Genomic DNA, 21,032 nt, shown 5'->3' with positions numbered 1-21,032 from the left:
TATGTGAGTTGCCGTCAGAATAACTGGGCCGCACTGTTACCATGGGATGAATTTGCCATTAATTCTCATCCAGCATCATCCACTGGATCAACACCTTTTGAAGTGGTATATGGACGTTCACCACCACCGCCACTTCCTCTGAAGCTCTCAGTGACGTCCCCAGCAGCTCAATCCACTGCTGATGATATCCATCAATTATGAACTCAGACGAAAGAAATGCTACTCAAGGCGAGTCACCGAGCCAAAAGATATTATGAAGCTCACCATTCCAAAGCCCTGTCTTTCAACGTGGAGACAAAGTCTGGCTTTCCACTAAGCACCTTAGACTGAAGTTACCCTCCACTCTATTTGCTCCTCGCTATGTTGGACCATTTCCAATCCTCCAACATCTTGGCAACATCACTTACAGTCTGAAGCTACCACCTGGATTAAACATCCACAACGCTTTTCATGTTTCACTTTTGAAACCACTCATTCTCAGTAAGTTCTCTTCCAAGTCTCAGGAACATCTCCCATCAATGCAGAAGATGACCTAGAATACAAGGTCGAAGCCGTCCTTAAGAACATAAGAACATAAGAAAATGCCATACTGGGTCAGACCAAGGGTCCATCAAGCCCAGCATCCTGTTTCCAACAGTGGCCAATCCAGGCCATAAGAACCTGGCAAGTACCCAAAAACTAAGTCTATTCCATGTAACCATTGCTAATGGCAGTGGCTATTCTCTAAGTGAACTTAATAGCAGGTAATGGACTTCTCCTCCAAGAACTTATCCAATCCTTTTTTAAACACAGCTATACTAACTGCACGAACCACATTCTCTGGCAACAAATTCCAGAGTTTAATTGTGCGTTGAGTATTTATTTTTTTTATTTATTTAAGGGTTTTTTATATACCGGGGCACGTTAAAAACATCACCTCGGTTCACAATGTAACATAACATAGCAACAGGCTTTACAATAATTTATAGTAGGAGGAAACATTGAGGCAATTAATTCAACTTGAAAGGTGGTTACATGTTCACATATTTTAAGTATATACACATTAACTGTATTCACAATAACTATATTTACATTTTAATTATTCACATGGTGCCAGGGAATATATGCGGTTAGATCAGGTGGTAGGATGGTGGGGAGGGGTGAGGGTGGAGGGTTGGAGGGTGAGAGGGGAGGAGGATGAGGGAGGGTTAGAGGAATGGGGGTTGGAGGAATGGGAATGGGAATGGATGAGGAATGGATGAGGATCATGGAGTAAAAAAGAACTTTCTCCGATTAGTTTTAAATGTGCCCCATGCTAACTTCATGGAGTGCCCCCTAGTCTTTCTACTTTCCGAAAGAGTAAATAACCGATTCACATCTGGATGCAAATTCATCCCATGGCAAATTCATCCCTGGAGGTAGAGAGACTTGTGGGCAAAGTATTCACAGGTCTAGACCTCTCATGATTTTAAACACCTCTATCATATCCCCCCTCATTCGTCTCTTCTCCAAGCTGAAAAGTCCTAACCTCTTTAGTCTTTCCTCATAGGGGAGTTGTTCCATTCCCCTTATCATTTTGGGAGCTCTTCTCTGTACCTTCTCCATCGCAATTATATCTTTTTTGAGATGCGGCGACCAGAATTGTACACAGTATTCAAGGTGCGGTCTCACCATGGAGCGATACAGAGGCATTATGACATTTTCCGTTTTATTCATCATTCCTTTTCTAATAATTCCCAACATTCTGTTTGCTTTTTTAACTGCCGCAGCACACTGCACCGACGATTTCAATGTGTTATCCACTATGACACCTAGATCTCTTTCTTGGGTTGTAGCACCTAATATGGAACCCAACATTGTGTAATTATAGCATGGGTTATTTTTCCCTATATGCATCACCTTGCACTTATCCACATTAAATTTCATCTGCCATTTGGATGCCCAATTTTCCAGTCTCACAAGGTCTTCCTGCAATTTATCACAATCTGCCCGTGATTTAACCACTCTGAACAATTTTGTGTCATCTGCAAATTTGATTATCTCACTCGTCATATTGTGATGTTCGAAGACGAGGCAAAACGTGGGAATACCTTTTTTGTGGGAAGGTTTTGGCCCCAAAGAAAATTCTTGGGAGCCTCTGGCTAATATCCTTGACAAAGAGATGCTCCATCAGTTTCATCTCTCGTATCCTAGGAAACCAAGACCTGGTACCCGCAGAGGAGACCGCCCTTTGAAAGGGGGTACTGTTGCGACCGTCGCTGTCTGACGGCTTCACTCCGCCTACCTTTCCTTGTCTGCGACTCCTCCTGCTCGTGATGGACACCTGGCTGCCATGGCGTCTATCTGCCATCCTCTCTGGCGTCCCCGGACTGGCTTGGGCGCTGCCTCCAGCCATGCTCTCCAGGTACCTTAGGGCACGCGCACCATGCGGCCCTCATTCTTATTTCCTCATTGGCGCATTCCTTAGGGGCGTCCCCTATGATGACGTCACGCTGCCCGGATATTTAAGCCTATTGTTTATTGCTAGCCATTGAGTTAGCAAGGGGAATCTTACGGATGGGATTCGCTCTCCGTACCCAGCTACTCTGTCTTCCAACTTCTATTGGACTCTTTCTGCTAACGGGGTACCCGCTCCTCGGGGGCCTCTTTGCTTCTTTCAGGTCGCTGTCAGGTAACCGGTACTCGCTCCTCGAGGACCCATGTTCCCTGACTCACTGCCTGCACCTATCTCCTTTCCTACTGATGGTGTTGCTACAGACACCATCAGTGAGTACTACTATCATCTACTCCTCAGATGTGTCTCCCTGGAACCAGGTACTCGCTCCTCGAGGGCCTGATCCCATTCCAGCGCCAGTGCCATCTTTTATGTGGAACCACTGTGTGAATACTTTGCCCACAAGTCTCTCTACCTCCAGGGATCTGGTACTCACTCCTCGAGGGCCAGCTCTCCCTGCCTCGGGGCTTCTCCATACTTGGGACTCTGTGAATGTTCTATTGTACTCACTTTCTCAGTTCTCTCCACTACAGCACTGCTACCGGAGAAACCGCTGTTCCAGCAACCTGGGGAATACGAGCCCAGCCGGGCTACATCTTCTACTCACTACATCCACCTCTGGTGGCTTCTCAAGCTGTCTAAATAAAGGAACTATCTGTGCTTGTGTGTCCACAGCTGAGCCTGACCTGTGGCCCATCACAGGACTTCCCCCCGTGGGCGTGGTCAGCTGCCACAGTGTCCAAGGGCCCACCCAAAACCTCACTAACTATAAAAAGGTCTCGATTGGATCGGTGCCATAGCGGTATTAGAGTGCCCATCGTCCGTGGTGGAGCCTCAGAAGGACGCGTCGGTGGCGATGACTTAAGCTGTCATTGGTAGGTGCCACAACAAGGCGGTGCCACAACGGTGGAAATATCGATGGCTCCACTGTTAGTAGATTCCGGAAGGCATCGAGGACAGCCTGAGGGATGAAGATGTCCAACTCCTCCCTGAAAGCTGCTATGGGTAACGCAGCTATAAGGGGAGACAGGCTTGGCGTTACTGGCACTTCCACATTAATTTGTGGTGGCTCAGTACCCGGCATTGGTGTCAATGTGGAATGCCTCCATGCCTCGGATGCAGAGGAGTATGGAGACTCTTGTACCCAGGCCCGCTTCGCAACTGGCTCAATGGGTGCTGACGGCGATGCGGAATCAGTGCTGGCACTGAACGTGAAACCACGTTGGGGCTGGCGACGATGTTTCCCTCGGTGCTCAGCCCGGTCATTCTTCAGCACAGAGGAAGATTCCACCAATGTCATGGATGGCATCGGTGACAGACTGTCATCGTGCAGGTGACGATGATTCCCACGGTGCTCGGCCCGGTCATTCTCCAGCACTGAGGTAGATGCCGTTGCTGTCCCAGATGGTATTGGTGAGAGACTGACACTGTGCCTCTACTGCTCCTGGCATTGTTTGTCGCCCAAGGATTACACGGGGCTCTGGTTTAGAACCCAAAGTATGGAAAGTTTTCTTTAGTCGAGGACATTGATGGAGGTATCGATGCTGGCTTTGGTTTCGAAGGCAGCATCAAAGGCCTCAATGAAGGCATCAATGGGAGCATCGATGGCATGGGCGGAGCACCAATCGCATCAAAGGACGCACCAATGGCATCAACGGAGGCATCGATGGAATCGATGGGGCATTGGTGGAATTGATGGCGACACCGATGGAATCGATGAGGGCATAAATGGCATCGAAGGAATCGATGGGGCATCGATGACATCGAAGGAATCGATGGGGCATCGATGACATCGAAGGAATCGATGAGGACATCGATGGCATTGAAGGAATCGATGGGGACATCGATGGCATCGACGGAGGCATCGACGGCAGCCCTGGTGGCAACGGGAACTGTGGACGTCCCACTCCCTCTAGCCCTGATGGACCCGGTGAAAGAGTGCAGCAAGGATACTTGCGGGCATCATGTGGCAAACCGAGGGTGAAAGATATAGGGAGAAAAGAGGGCTGCAATTCGGTTGGTAACCTGGGAGAACCGATAGTGAGGTGACAGGAACCGACCGAAAACAGGGCATAGTACTCACCGAGTGTCAATGAAATGTACACGAAGGGAGACCCGTGTAAGGAAATTATTTATGAAGTAAAACTTCAAGTGTTTCTATGAGGAAAAGCTCTGAGAAAAATGTCACAGAGCTCCTAAACGCGAGGCAAACTGCATTGCGGAAAAAAAGAGATTGAAGGGAGACCCTTGTGGACACAGGGATCATAGTATGCTGGGCATGCTCAGAGCACTCAGTGTGCTCTGAGCATGCTCCGCCTGATGACGTCACCCATATGTGAGGACTACATTCTGCTTGTCCTGGGAAAAAGTATTTCTATAGAGAATGTGGCGGATGCATGGAAGAGCCTCCTAGTGGTGGAGAAAAAGCTTAACGTAAACGGTGTTTCCATAGATAGCAGGATGAATTAGCCATACTGTTATGGGAGCTGTCTTCAGGTCCTGGGAGGCGGAGCTTCCCCAAGCAGAGGTCAGAGCTTTCTCCCTCTGCAGCTGCGCATGGGTTCCCGCGCAGGAAAATAACAGATTCTCCTCAGTCTGTAATTAAGCTTGTGTTATCTTTGAAAGGTCGACTAACAAGGGAGGAGGGTGGGTCAGCATGGCTAATTCATCCTGCTATCTACGGAAACACCATTTACGGTAAGCAAACTTGCTTTTTCCTGTCGATAGCAGGTCTGAATTAGCAATGCTGTTATGGGAGTCCCAAGCTGTCGATCACGCTCTGTTAGTAATTTGTCTGTTAAGCATGATCTGAGTGTGGTGGTTGTCGACCAAGTTCTATCGATAATGATGTGAGGATTGCTCTTCCCAGTGTGGCGTCCCCACTTGACTGTTGGTCTAGACAGTAATGGGATGTAAACGTGTGTAATGAAGACCACGTAGCTGCTTTGCAAATGTCCACAGGTTGGACTTGACGTAGATGTGCAATTTAGGTAGCCACCGCTCGTACTTGGTGAGCGTTTGGGTGAGAGGTTAGTGGTAAGTTTTGCTTTTTGTAGTAGAATTTAATACATTGGGAAATCCGGTTGGATATAGTCCTTTTTGCTACCGGAAGACCGGGGAAGTTTGGATTGAAAGATAAAAACAACCGTGAAGAACGGGTATCCGATCGTGTTCTCTCTTTATAATAGGCAAGAGCTCTCTTGCAGTCCAATGAATGAAGTAAGCGTTCTCTATCATTTTGATGTGGTTTGGGAAAAAATGTGGGCAGTTCTATTGTTTGATTCAAATGGAACTGTGAGACTACTTTTGGAAGAAAAGTGGGATGTATGAGGAGTACTGCTTTGTGGTGATAAAACTGCAGGTACGGTGGGTAATGAACCAAGGCTTGTAGTTCACTAACTCGGCAAGCTGATGTTACTGCCACCAGGAAAACTACCTTCCATGTGAGATATTTTATGTGAGAAGAGTGCATAGGTTCAAATGGAGAATGCATGAGGTGTTCCAAAACTGCATTTAGGTTCCAAGCACTGGTGGTTTTGCGACTGGTGGTCGAATATGAAGGAGCCCTTTCAGGAAACGAGATAGTAAAGGATGCATGGAGATCCACTGACCGTTTAGCGGTCAGTTCGGTTTACATTATAACTTCAAACTCAGCAAACAGAGGCTTTACATGGAACTAATACAAAAAACAGTGGATAAAACTATACAATTGGCAACAAGATTTGATAAGGAAACTTAATTAGGAGTTGTAGAGAAGAAGTGATGACATTGAGAAATTGTTTGAGGGGGGAGAGGGGAGGAAGGGAAGAAGGCGGAAGAGGGGGGGAGGAAGGGTGAGGGGGGAAAGATGTAATGCAAAGTTGTAAAGCGGAGGCGAAAAGGGTTGCAATGATTGCATAAAGGGAGGGGAAGATGGGTTGCATGAGTTACATGCGGTAGGAAGTGGAGGAATTAAACAGGTTGCAGGGAGCTATTTACAGTAAATGCATTGGAGCGGTTATATAGCAGGGATGTAAAAAGCTATTTGCAAAGGGGTAGATTTTCAAAGGGATACGCGCGTACCCCACGAAAACCTACCCCAACCCCCCCCCCCCTGTGTGCGCCGAGCCTATTTTGCATAGGCTCGGCGGCGCGCGCAAGCCCCGGCACATGCCCCCGGAACACCCCTGGGGGCGTGGCCGTGCCCTCCGGAACAGCCCTCGGGTCGGTTGATGGCGCGCCAGCAGCCCGCTGGCACGCGCAGATTTACATCTGCCTCCAGCAGGCGTAAATCCGGCGATAAAGGTAGGGGTGAGTTTAGATAGGGCCGGGGGGGTGGGTTAGGGAGGGGAAGGGAGGGGAAGGTGAGGGGAAGGTGAGGGGAGGGCGAAAGAAAGTTCCCTCCGAGGCCGCTCTGATTTTGGAGCGGCCTCGGAGGGAACAGAGGCAGGCTGCGCGGCTCGGCACGCGCAGGCTGCCCAAAATTGGCAGCCTTGCGCGCGCGCCGATCCCAGATTTTAATGGATACGCGCAGCTACTCTGGAATTTGTTGCCAGAGGATGTGGTTAGTGCAGTTAGTATAGCTGTGTTTAAAAAAGGATTGGATAAGTTCTTGGAGGAGAAGTCCATTACCTGCTATTAAGTTCACTTAAAGAATAGCCACTGCCATTAGCAATGGTAACATGGAATAGACTTAGTTTTTGGGTACTTGCCAGGTTCTTATGGCCTGGATTGGCCACTGTTGGAAACAGGATGCTGGGCTTGATGGACCCCTGGTCTGACCCAGTATGGCATTTTCTTATGTTCTTATCTATTGAAATCCCACGTACTCTTGTTCGCGCCTGGTGCGTGAACAAAAGTATGCGTTCACGCTAAATTATAAAATCTACCCCAAAATGTACAGTAGAGTGATTTTGTAGATAATGGCATAAAGTTGAATTTCCAAGTTGGTAGCTATGCTGCTATGGCACTAAGATGTACCCTAATTGATGCCGTTGCATTAGAGGAAGTGAAGGTAATCTAAGAGCAACTCCGGTGAACAGTCTATAGGTGAAATGTCCTTAGATGTGCACCAGGATGAGTAACATTTCCATTTAAAACTGTAATTTCTTCTGGTTGATGGCTTTCTGGATTGTAATATCACATCCTGTGCTGCAATTGAAATTCCTTGTTCTAATAAAAGGAACCGTTCAATCTCCAGGCTTTTAAATGAAGGGACGAATGAAGCTGGTGAAGGAGAGTTCTCTCCTGTTGTAAGAGAAGATCTGGTCTGTTCGGTAAGGTTATCGGGTCTTCAATGGAGAGTTGTAATAGGTAGCTGTACCATGGTTGTCTGGGCCAGGCCAGTGCTACAAGTATAAGTTGAGCTGAGTCCGCAATACATTTTTGTATCATTCTTGTGATGAGAGGAATGGGAGGAAAGGCATACATCAATCGTTCTGTCCAACTTGTTAGAAACGCGTCCTGTGCTGTTCTTATTTTGCTGGGCCATACCGAGCAGAAGCGAGGGACTTGCATGTTTTCTTCTGTGGCAAATAGATCCATCATGGGGAGTCCCCATATATTGAATATGTTCTGAGCTATGTCCCGATTGAGAGACCACTCGTGTGGATGGAATATTCGGCTCAGCCTGTCAACCCTGGTGTTAATCACTCTGGGAAGGTAAGTTGCCTGTAGATGAATCAAATGTTGATGTGCCTGTTGAAATATCTGGAGAGCTTCCTTGCAGAGGGACCATGAACCGGACCCTCCTTGTTTGTTTATGTAATACATGGCTACTTGATTGTCCATGTAGATCATCAGTCGTCGGCCTCTTAAGTGAGTTTGAAAAGTTTTCAGAGCAAGTCGGATCGCTCTGAGTTCCAGTAAGTTTATTTGTAAGTTCTGTTCTTGTGAAGATCACAGACCTTGCGTTTCTAAGAGGTCCAGATGTGCTCCCCATCCCTTGCGAGAGGCATCTGTGGTGAGGACTGCATTTGGTGGGGGAAGGCTGAACAGCATTCCCTTGGAAAGAATGGAGTCGTTGAGCCACCAGTTTGCGTCCTTCGTCATCTCGGAGGGGAAGAAGAGGCGTTTCGTTAATGGTTGGACATGTTGCTTCCATTGCTGTTTTAGTCCCCATTGCAGTTGACGCATGTGTAGTCTGGTATTGGGAACAGTAAATATGGCCATATTGGGCCGCCATATGTCCCAGAATTCTGAGTATATGTTGCGCTGTCGGCCTGTGCATAGTGATCAGGTCGTGAAGAAGTCATGTCATCTCTTATTTTCTGTCTTCCAGAAGGTCTTCCGGAAGGAACGCTCTGCAACGAATAGTGTCTAGCCGCGCTCCTGAAAATTTATTACTAGGCCCAATTTGTCCAGGCATTCAATTATCTGGTGAAGGTGATCTTTTAATATAGCAGGGGTCGAGGTTACTATAAGCCAGTCATCCAGGTATGGAAAGATATGCATGCCTTTCGTTCTGAGATGTGCCACCACCACCATGCATTTGGTGAAAACTCTTGGGGCTGCCAAAAGGCTGAAAGGAAGAACTTTGTACTGATATCTCTGCTTCTTGTATTGGAAGCATAGGTATTTCCAGGAAGATGGATGGATAGGAATGTGAGTGTATGCATCCTTCAAATCTATTGAGCACATCCAGTTGTTCTGCTGAAGGAGAGGCAGAATTGATTTGAGGGATACCAATTTGAATTTCTCTTTGCTGAGACATTTGTTGAGCTTGTGAAGATCTAAGATCGGGCGAAGGCCCCTGGATTTCTTTGGAATTAGGAAATATGGAGAGTAAAACCCATTGGTGTGGGTTGTTTGTGACATATGACGGATCGCTCCCTGTTGTTTGAGCGAGATGATCTCTTGTTCGACTAGGGGATGAGACATCTTGTTTGTCTGTTCCGTGGATGAGGGCAGTAAGGGGGGTGTTAGGAATTGTAATTGGTATTTATTTATTTTATTTATTAAAAGTTTTTTATATACCGCACACTTGGGCAATTACATGTCCGTCTAGGCGGTTTACAAACCTACATACATAATAAAAGCAAACTTGTTATTCTTAACAGGTTATCAAATCAAAGAGTTAGGTTAAGTAGCAGTATAAATTGAAATCAGTTATTGTATTTATAAGCATCATTAAACAGATGGGATTTTAGCATCTTTTTAAATTCTTTGGTAACCCCTTCGAACAATGTCCAGGACTCAGCGATCTGATGTTATCTCTGTCCATGCCTGAAAACGAGCCGTAATTCTTCCCGGGGGCATTTGATGTGGAGGTGGTGGCAGAAAACTTAAAAAGATTGTGAAGTTTTTGCTGTTGTTGATTGTTGAGATTGTGTACATTGAGCTTTTGGTTTCCCTCTTCTGCTCAACTGTTGTTGCTGTTATTGAGGGCGCTGGTACGGTTGGTAAGTAGTGGCCCTGAATGGTTGATAAGATCTATATGGTTGGCGTGGGTATTGAAGTCAACGTGAGGGACCAAAAGTGCGCCGTGAGGTTGAGTATTGAGATGGACCCATAAGAGATTGAACAGCAATCGCTTGATCCTTTAATTTCGTTACTGTTTCTTGAAAATGGTCTCCGAAAAGGTTGTTGTCCGTGCAGGGAAGATTAGCTAGTTTTTCATGAAGATCTTCCTGTATGGCGCTGGCTTTAAGCCATGCCATACATCTGGCTGCGATCGCCGTAGCGGAGGCCCTTGATGTAGTCTCGAATCCTTTGTAAAAGGAACGAAGCAAATGCCTGGTACACTCCTCCATGTCTTGAAGAGGACGTGGTACAGAGTCTGCTGTGGAGACCAGCATGCCCTTAGTTGCTTGGATGCACTCATAAAGGTATTGCACCATATAGAAATGGTGGTGCTCTAATCTACCTGTGAGCATGGCATTCTGATATATCTTTTTTGCGAAGTTATCCAAGCACTTATTATCGCTTTCCAGTTTGGGCAGATGTGCATGTAATTTTGACTTCCTCGCCCGCTGCATCGCTGACTCTACCACGATAGATGTGTGTGGGAGTTGTGGTGTTGAATAACAATATATTTTCTGCATCTTGTATTTGAGATCTGTTTTTCTGGCCACGGCTGGTATAGAAAAAGGGGTTTCCCAAGATTTCTCCCTTACTTTGTCAAGAACTGGTTGTGGAGGAAGTGAGGTTGGTTCGTTTGAAGCATCAAAAATGTTTAGGAGACCAAAAGTTTCTGCTCTTGGATCAGGAGTTTTTTGGGTCTCTAGATGTAGAATTGCTACCATCAGATCTAAAAACGGGATAAGAAAGGTCTTCAGGAGATGAGTATGGCTCCTGAGGTTGATCTGGCGAATCAGATGGAAACCCCTTAGAGGAGGACGATAAGACATCTTTTTGAAAAAAGAAAAAAATCTTCTGAGGAGATCAGAAGCTCCACGTGCGATCCCATGCGCGGAAAAAACAGACTAAGGAGAATCTGTTACTTTCCTGCGCGGGAACCCACGCGCAGCCGCAGAGGGAGAAAGCTCTGACCTCTGCTTGGGGAAGCTCTGCCTCCCGGGACCTGAAGACAGCTCCCATAACAGCATGGCTAATTCAGCCCTGTTATCAATGGGAAAAGGATAATATCTGAATTCAAGAAAGTATAGGACACGCATAGAGAATCTTTGAGGGAGTAGTAATGATGTACCACCAGTATTCAGTGCAGCTCTTGGACCCTTCAATGTCAATGTCTCCATTGCCGATGCAAACGACTTGAACTTATGTAACATTTTCCATGAACTCTAACCAGGTTAGATGGTTTCTGGGAGTCATCTTCCCACATGAGGAGCATCCCAAGATGTTGTTTCATGCCCAAGACACAAAACACACATATCATGTGGGTATGTGACCTACATGATGCAGCTGCAATTGGAGAAGCAGCTAGTCTTATTCAGCTTGGAGGACATAAGACAAAAAATAGCGAATATAAAATTAAATGATTTTCAATTAAAAAAATCAGACCAATATTGATCAATGTACTAGTATCTGCACCAATATAGCAGTGATATAATAAACAAAACTTAAAATGTTTGAAAATCCTACCTAGGAAGTTAAGAAGTAAGAGAAAATGTTTTCAAAAAGGGTTCCATGTGTAAAAAAAAGCCCAGAATGAGTTAAAAAGGCAAAGGAAACCGTTTCCTTTGCCAGGAGTGAACCACTCAGAACTGAGAGGGTCCCCACATAATACCCTCAATGCAGCATGTGGCCTGCATATATTCAGTAGACCTTTGAAAGCTCTAGAACCTATGAAGTCAGCTTTATTGGCTGGGTTCTGCCCCATGGCATCATCTACCTATAAGGACTCTCCCATGTTGCTTCAACTCAGAGAAAGCAAAATTGCTTACCTTGTAATAGGTGTTATCCCAGGACAGCAGGATGTAGTCCTCACATATGGGTGACGTCACTGAACGGAGCCCAGGCGGGAAAGCTTTCTGTCAAAGTTTCTAGAAACTTTTGACTGGCCCTGTGAGGCCACTGAGCATGCCCAGCATGCTATGATATTCTCTGCCACAGGTGTCTCTCTTCAGTCTGTTATATAGCATAAGCGTTAGCAAAATAAAATAATAAAAGTCCGAGGCCCAACTCCGCGGGGTGGCGGGTGGGTTCTGTGAGGACTACATCCTGCTGTCCTGGGATAACACCTATTACAAGGTAAGCAATTTTGTTTTATCCCAGGACAAGCAGGATGCTAGTCGTCACATATGGGTGAATAGCGAGCTAGAGGCTGAGTCATGTTGTATTGAGGCAACAGTGAAGTATTGTTCTTGAAATGAGTCAACCGAAGATCACAAAACATTGGATGTAGAAGGAGTTGGGATTAAACTGGAAACAAGTTCTTTAAGACAGATTGTCCATAGGCTGAATCTTGTCTTCCTTCTTTGTCCAAGCAGTAGTGGGCTGCAAAAGTGTGAAGAGAACTCCATGTTGCTGCTTTGCATATGTCTAGGATTGGCATTGAACGAAAATGTGCTACTGAAGTTGACATTGCTCTTACTGAAAGTGCCTTTACTCACCCTTGAAGAGGAAGGCCTGCTTGTTCATAGCAGAACTCTATGCAATCTGCTATCCAATTGGATAGGGTATGTTTACCCACTGCTTTACCCGGTTTGTTTGGATCATAAGAAACAAAAAGCTGAGTGGATTTTCTGAGGACTGCAGTACGATTAAGTAGAAAGCAAGTGTACGCTTACAGTCCAGGGTGTGTAAGGCTGTTTCTCCTGGATGGGAATGAGGCCTTGGAAAAAATGTGGGTAAATTTATGGATTGGTTCAAGTGGAATTCCGTAACTACCTTGGGAAGGACGTAGGCCTCCTGTTTTCTTTGGAATGAGGAAGTATCGGGAGTAGAATCCTCTGCCCTGCTCCGGGGCACTGGTTGAATGGCCTTGGATCTCAGAAGGGTGGATAATTCTGTTTGTAATTGATGGAGTTGAGAGTTTTGTTGATGACAGGATGTTGGTGGAAACTCTGGAGGAATGGAGGTGAAATTTAGTTTGTAACCACTGGCAACTATGGAAAGAACCCATTGATCTGTGGTTATGGATTGCCAATTTGTGTGAAAAAGGGATATTCTGCCTCCCACTGGAAGATTTGGCTTGGGATTGCAAGGTTGAATCTGTTCTCTGGTGTAATCCTCAGAAGCCTATTGCAGGCCCTGGCTGTGCAGGAGGTTGTGGACGGGCAGGTCTGGATTGTCTGGCTTGAGATCGCTGTGTTGGCCTGGTAGATCTACCCCTAGTTGTTTGTTGGTAGTACCTGCGTGGTCTGTAGTAAGAACGTCTCACATCCCTACGTGGAGGACGACGAGAAGGTTGGTTAGCAGGTTCTTGAGGGGTTTGAGACAGTTGTTTGAGTGTCTCAGTATGATCTTTGAGTTGTTGTACAGCCTCTTGAATTTTATCTCCAAAGAGATTGTCACCGAGACAGGGAAGGTCAACAAGCTTATCTTGTACCTCAAGCCTGAGGTCAGATGCCTTGAGCCAGGCCCACCAGCGAGCAGTGATTCCCGCTGCTGCTGTTCTTGAAGCAGTTTCGAAGTTATCATACACTGCTCTTACTTCGTGTTTTCCTGCCTCAAGACCTTTTGATATTATTGCTTGAGCAGGCTCTTGAAATTGAGTGGGTAAGGAAGTGATGAATTGTTCCATCTCTTTCCAGAGATTTCTCTGGTGTTGAGTTATATAGAGTTGGTATGCAGCGATTTTTGTGCTCAGCATAGAACTCTGATAGATCTTCTTACCCATGATATCTAGGAATCTGTGCTCCCTGCCTGGTGGGATGGAAGAATGTGGCCGCACACGTTTAGATTTCTTTTGCGCTGATTCCACAACGACAGACTGATGGGGTAATTGTTGTTTGTGGTACCCTGGAGCTGGTTGAACTATGTAGGTAGTTTCTACTCTTTTGTTGACTGCAGGTATAGAGGCTGGGTGTTCCCAGATTCTCTTCTGAAGATCCAGCAAGACTTCATGTACAGGTACTGCTAGTACCTGTTTGGGTGGATCCACGAACTGTAATACTTCAAGAGTTTGTGCTCTTGTGTCCTCTTCAGCAGTCAACTTAAATGGAATGGAATCAGACATAGTTTGTATGAATGATGAGAAGGAAAGATCTTCTGGGGGTGATTTCTTTCTTCTGTCAGGAGAAGAAGGATTGGACATGAACTCCTCTGATGAAAATTGAGAGGGTTCATCATCCCAGGAGTCTTCTGAATCTTCCCTGTAAATTGTCTGAGTCACTGGTGCTGGTGGGACGTGAAGCCCTGAAGGTCCAGGTTGTGGATCATCGATGAAAATATCAGCAGATGTTGTCCTTGGTGTGATGGTTGGTAAGTTGTCGATGACATTCTGATACCTTTGTAGGAGGCGACGGTAAAATGCCTCATCCTGGACTTCCAGAGGTTGATCAGGTTGTGGCAGTGATGCTGTTGTTGGGATCATCGATGGAATTTGAGATAACATCGATGTAGATTGTGTTTGGAGCCTCGGTGTGGTAGTTATGAAACCCGTCGAGGATCTTGGAAGGAAAGATATTGTTATCATCGGTGTTATCACCGGCATCGATGTTGAAGGAACAAACATCGGCATCGATACTGACGGTGGAGGTATCGGCATTGATGTCAGAGTCATCGGCATCGATGTTAGGGTCATCGGCATCGATGCTGGAGGCATCAGCATCGATACGGAGGGTATCGGCATCGATATCGAGGGTATCGGCATCGACCCGGAGGTCGGCATCGACAGGCCTGTCGGAAGTTGTTGCTCCTGTAGAGCTTGTAAGACAGCTTGTCTAATAAGTGTAGACAATTCTGGCTGTGGTATGTGTGAAGACACCGATGGTGTATGCAGTGGCGGTGCTGCGATGTCCATCGATGACGTCGTAGGTGTCGGTGTCGGCGAAAGCCCAACCACCGACGTGTCTTGATTTTTAGGCCGCTTCGGCATCGACTCGTCCTGGGACAACGATGCGGATGATGATCGATGTCGATGGCGATGTTTGGTTTTAGAACGTTCTGCCGACTTTGTGGAGATCACAGACGATGGCGAGGACGGACGATCACCGGATCCATCCGGACGCGGTTTTTTGAGTAAAACTCTTTTTGTTGCTCCAGCTGGAGACGACCTCGGTGCTTTTGAGGGAGAAGGGATTAGCTGAAGAGAAAATAGGTGTTCCATCTTCTCTTGCCTGGCTTTTCTTCCCTTGACTGTCATTTCTGCGCATTTGGTGCATGTACTGACATCGTGTTGTTCCCCGAGGCACAGTACACACTCCAAATGCGGATCGGTAATAGACATAGGGGCGGATTTTCAGAGCCCTGCTCGCGTAAATCCGCCCAAAACCGGGCGGATTTACGCGAGCAGGGCCCTGCGCGCCGGGAAGCCTATTTTACATAGGCCTACCGGCGCGCGCAGAGCCCCGGGACTCGCGTAAGTCCCGGGGTTTTCGGAGGGGGCGTGTTGGGGGCGTGTCGGGGGCGGGCCCGAACCACGCGGCGTTTTCGGGGCGTGTCGGGAGCGTTCCGGGGGCGTGGCTACTGGCCGGGGCGGCCCGGGGGCATGGCCGCGCCCTCCGGACCCGCCCCCAGGTCGCGTCCCGGCGCGCAGGAGGCCCGCTGACGCGCGGGGATTTACGCCTCCCTCCGGGAGGCGTAAATCCCCTGACAAAGGTAAGGGGGGGGTTTAGACAGGGCCGGGCGGGTGGGTTAGGTAGGGGAAGGGAGGGGAAGGTGAGGGGAGGGCAAAAGAAAGTTCCCTCCGAGGCCGCTCCGATTTCGGAGCGGCCTTGGAGGGAACTTGCGCGCACCGATCCAGGATTTTAGCGGATACGCGCGGCTCCGCGCGTATCTACTAAAATCCAGCGTACTTTTGTTTGCGCCTGGAGCGCAAACAAAAGTAGGCTATTTGTGCTCGTTTTAAAATCCGCCCCATATTGCGGTTGCAGACCGGACATTTTTTGAAACCGGTCGCCATTTTCGATCGACGGCCGTCGATGAACGAGCGTGTGTGTGTGTGTGAGAAAAATTTTCGTCCGAAAATTTTTTAAAATACAGTACTCACCAGTCGGCGAAGTAGAGAGTTTCCTGTGACAGAGAATATAATTGACTTTTCAGTCAAAAAAGAGATTCCCAAACGTTAGGGCTATCTGTCCGTGGTGCGAACGGCAGCGTGGAAAAGTGAAGACTGAAGAGAGACACCTGTGGCAGAGAATATCATAGCATGCTGGGCATGCTCAGTGGCCTCACAGGGCCAGTCAAAAGTTTCTAGAAACTTTGACAGAAAGCTTTCCCGCCTGGGCTCCGTTCAGTGACGTCACCCATATGTGAGGACTAGCATCCTGCTTGTCCTGGGATAAAGGCTTTTGACCTTTTCAAAAAGTTCTAGAAGAATCCGTAATAATCTGTTTTGCATTGAGTGCAGTGTGACTCAGTGGACTGCTTACTCTACAGATTTTTAAAAGAATGCATTTAAATATTAAATAAATTTCAATTAGAATACGATATACTAATGCAACTATAAATACCTACTCAAGCAGGCACCTGGCACAGCTTATATTAAATGTTTTGGCAGTTTTCTCTTAACTATTTTATTATATCATATTATATATTTTCTATTGCATTGCTGTTCAAGCTATTATTATTCTCATATTACACACCTTGCGTCCACCAAATTGTCTCTCTCTCGTTCTAGTTCCTGATTTTTGTTTTGTAAATTAAGAAGTGAACGTTTGAACTGGAATTTCTGCTCCGCCTGAAGTTCATTGCTCTAAAAAGAAACGGCAAGATAAAATGTGCATTTATGTACTAAAAAAGCTTTCTAAACTATTTTATATATTACAGATCAAAACATACATTCTAAAACAGTAACAAGATATTTATTATTTGGATTTATTACCCACCATTTAGAATATAAATTTCACAAAGTACGGTTTATAGCATATTTAGGGACCTTCATGTTTTTTTTATTTTTTCCAGGAATTTATCAGGATTTATTATGACAAGAACAAAAACAGGAGAAAATCAGTGGGAAAAAAATGACATTTTACAGGGTAAATATCAGAATTTATTTTGGTGGACAGAAGCCAGCACAATAAAAAAAATATTAAGTAGGTTCTCCCACTCACCACTCAGCAGCATATCCATCTCTACCCCCATTCCTTGCCTAGCATGTCTCTCTTTCTGCTTGCCCCCAATAGGAATTATTCTCTTGCCCCAACCTTCCACTGCAATAGCATTCATCCTTACTGGTGATGGCTCCAGGCTCCTCCTCCCTCTGTCTTTGGTAGCATGCTTGCTGTGACTCCTGCGCTCTGCAGCACTACAGGCCAGGGAGACTGCTGGAAGGCATTCTGGTGTTGGGGGGGGGGGGGGCACTTCAAATGCCGCATTAGTGGTACCAGACAGCAGGCACTTTTGCTGGTTAGGAAGGAGAGGGGAGGCAGAACTTGAAACAATATATTAGCAAGATCTTTCACAGATGGCGGGTGGAAAGCAGCATGTGCTTTAACCCGCATTAGCTTCTAGCAATGGTGGGAGGCCTTGAAATGCTGCATCCATAGCTCTAGAGCTGCTCTTTAATCATCCTAAAATTAGGATGAATATCTGTTCAAACCAATTGTCATCGTTGGAAAAGACCTGGAATTTATGGGTGAAAATCAGTTTAAACTGAAAATGAAGGAGGGGGACTTCAAAGCTTTTCTCTCCAGCATTTCAAACTAATTCTTGAAACAGAAAATCCAGCATTTGAAGTGCTGGAGAGATTAGTTTTGAGATCCCCCCTCATACAGGAAAAAAACCATTTCCAAAACACAGATCATGTCTTGGACTTAATACTTTTTCTAGACCTATAATTATATTTAGGAAATAACACACTTTACAACATCATTAAATACTCATGAGAGTGATCAGCAGCCCAGCATTATGAAGGTCCTTTAATGCATAATATACGGAAAGTTTTCTTCTCATTAAGCTGGAAGTTTTTGCTAGAATTTAGTCACTCTCTCTGCTTGGACTATTTCTTGTTTACTTATATATTTCACATAGTTGAAGGTCTCTATAATATACCCCCTGACACTCCTCAGAAATATGCATATTTAAGTATTTAGGTCCTTAAATAGCCCTCATAGGACTTGTGGTGCAAAGTGAACAACATTTTGATTGCCTTCTTCAGGAGTGCCTCTACTCTATCCTTCTAGCAGATAATACTCCCCAAAATTATACATAATATTACAAAGATTAATGCACAGTTAATTATTTTCTACCAATTAGACCATCCCCTATATACCCTAGCATCACACTCATCATTCCTACTCCCTTCTAACACTATTTTGACAACTTTGTGTTTATCAGATATAATCATCACTAGATCCCATTCTTGCTTGGTGCTCATCAGTACTTTACCACTTATATACTGCTTTCTAGGGTTTCTGTATCCCTACTACACTTTTCTGACTGAAACTGAAGCAGCCAAATTCGCTATCACTCTTCAAATTTATTTAGGTTGCTCGTCATTTGTATTACTCCTTTGGATTGTCAACCCTGCTGCAAATCATACTAATAACTGCAAAAAGACAAACCTTACTAGCCCCCTGTGATATTATCTATAAAAATAGTGAATAGAATTGGCTATAAAATTGTTCCCTTTAGTATACTTTGTTGCATATCATCCAAACAGTTTATAGTCCAGTTTACCATTTTAGAATTCACCCCAAGGCTCTATTGCATAAGCATCAAATGTGAAACAGTATCAAATGTCTTATCAATATTTAAGTATATCACATCTAGCACTCTGCCTGATATAACCATTTGTAATTCAAAAAAATCAAATTTGTTTGATATAATTTTCCCATCAGGTTGCCATAGTGCCTTTGATTTCATAATAATCTCTAGGATTCATTAGTCTTTCCTTTAGTAGAAATTTCCTTAAAATTACCATCGACTTCAAGATCAGGTTAATTGCTTTGTAGTTTCCAGCCTCCTTCCTATTCTCCCTGCATCTGCCCATCTCCTTCTTCAGTGTTCTGCAACAACTGCCCCCAGAAAGTACTTGAACAAGACTGTCAGAGGTACTACCAGCACCTCTCTGTCTTCCACTCTCTGTGATCCTTTATACTTTCCACAGATAAACCAAAAAAAGAGAAGCTAAGGAATGTATTAATGTATCTCTTTAAATGTATTAGGTCACTACATCTTAAGTGCTTTTCATAGATTCTAATTAACGTTTCCATGTATCTATAGTCTCTAGGTCCACTTGAATAAGCCCAGGTTCGGAGGACTCTTGTTATAAAAAACGTTTTACCTATCTGCTTTGAATGATCTACCCCATTTGCTTGGTTTATGAATCTGACCAAGGTTGAACAGATTGTTCTTAAAGTCTTTTGAGTTAACAACCTTATAATTAAGTCTGTTAATAAATAAGGAAGCCATTTTCATTTTAAACCAATGAGAGTATGTGGCTGAAATCACTAGACATCTTTCTAATATTTCTTTTATCATAAAATGTCTTTTAATCATTATGTAAAAATACTATGAGCAATCAAGTCAATTCTTTTTGCTATTAAAACACAAGGCTTTACAACTGAAAGATATTTACATTTTCCGTTCATAGGCAACCCAGAATTCCAGTAATTTATGTATTGCCAAAGATATATAAGACTCATCAATCTTCCTGGTCATCCAAGATACTGTCACTATTATCACTACATTAGGTGATCTTATCCACAGGTTCTGTTCCTTGTGACACTGAATATTGAGGCATTCCTCGAGATAGTTAACTTGAAATCATTGAAAATACAATTTTCCTGAAAGTTAAAGGACTGGAAGGCTCGTCTGCATACTGCTCCCAGCATCCCCTGGGAGAGGACTCCAGAGGTTACAGCAAGTGATCCAGGTTTCGAACTCCACAGCCCTAGCTTCCAGAGGCCCCCGCACCATTTGCAGTAGAAGAGGACCGGAAACCTCATCTGCATATTGCTCCCAGCATCCCACAGGAGAGGATTCCACAAGTCACAGCAAGCAATCCAGGTTTTGAACTCCACAGCCCCAGCATACAGAGGCCCCTACACTCTTTGCAGTACAAGAGGACCAGAAGACTCATCTGCATACTGCTCCCAGCAGCCCCCGAGAGAGGACTCCAGAGGTCACAGCAAGCGATCCCGGTTTCGAACACAAGCTCTCAAACCTTTGAGTGAAGATCAAATTAATGTTGGTTGAAGAGTGTGTTTGTGTGTTTGTGTGTTTCTGAGATAATAACAAAGCCAGAGGGTTGGATTTTAAAAGCCCTGCGCGCACCGGCGCACCTATTTTGCATAGGCCACCGGCACGTGCAAAGCCCCGGGACGCGCGTAAGTCCCGGGGCTTCGTAAAAGGGGCGGGAAGGGGTGTGTCCGGGGGCATGTCTGGGGGTCAGGGGGCGGTCCGGGGCAAGTCCGGGGGCATGGCGACGGTTCGGGGGCGGGCTGGGAGGGCGGTCCCGAGTCCCCCGGCACTGCGGCCTGTGCCGGGGAATGCGAGATGGCGCACGCAACTTACGCCTGCTTCAAGCAGGCGTAACTTGCCCAACAAAGGTAGGGGGGGGATTTAGGTAGGGCCGGGAGGTGGGTTAGGTAGGGGAAGGGAGGGGAAGGTGGGGGGACGCGGAAGGAAAGGCAGGCTGCGCGGCTTAACGCAGCCTTGCGCGCGCCGACCCCGGATTTTATAAGATATGCGCGGCTACGCGTGTATCTTATAAAATCCGGCGTACGTACTTTTTAAAGATCTACCTCAGAGGGAGTTAATTCTAGTGCCTGTCTTTCCCTCCCATCCACTCCTAGCTCAATCCTTGATTTTTAGGCAAGAGACACTTTCTCAGTAAAAATCTATCAGGCTCTTTTTAAATTCATACTATTGCACCAGTCCTTATTGAGAGTTTAATCATCCCCTTGTAGGTCACTAGCAGATTAATTAATGAATACACCTATAAACTTAAAGTACTCCAATTCCTACTCCCTTAGCAACCTAAACCTAACTAGGAACTCAACAAAATTAAGATGAAGGCAACACCCCAGCAGTAAGAGGGGGGCCTTTCCAGTCTTTTATTTATTTATTT

General features: G+C 45.6%; 1 protein-coding gene across 2 annotated transcripts in view; it reads right to left on the bottom strand.

Annotated features, from left to right (window-relative positions):
• CCDC158 (coiled-coil domain containing 158) overlaps positions 1-21,032 on the bottom strand; it is a 1,731,209-nt gene that overhangs the window by 1,306,967 nt on the left and 403,210 nt on the right. For both annotated transcript variants that reach the window (XM_029599728.1, XM_029599736.1), the window contains exon 5: positions 16,603-16,712. In XM_029599728.1, coding sequence (XP_029455588.1) covers positions 16,603-16,712 — 110 coding nt within the window. The remainder of the gene's footprint in view (positions 1-16,602; positions 16,713-21,032) is intronic.

Source organism: Rhinatrema bivittatum, chromosome 1, assembly GCF_901001135.1.
Source record: "Rhinatrema bivittatum chromosome 1, aRhiBiv1.1, whole genome shotgun sequence".
In the NCBI taxonomy this organism is placed as follows: domain Eukaryota; kingdom Metazoa; phylum Chordata; class Amphibia; order Gymnophiona; family Rhinatrematidae; genus Rhinatrema; species Rhinatrema bivittatum.
Note: the sequence above shows the minus strand (reverse complement) of the source record. Positions and strands in the feature narration are given on the sequence as shown.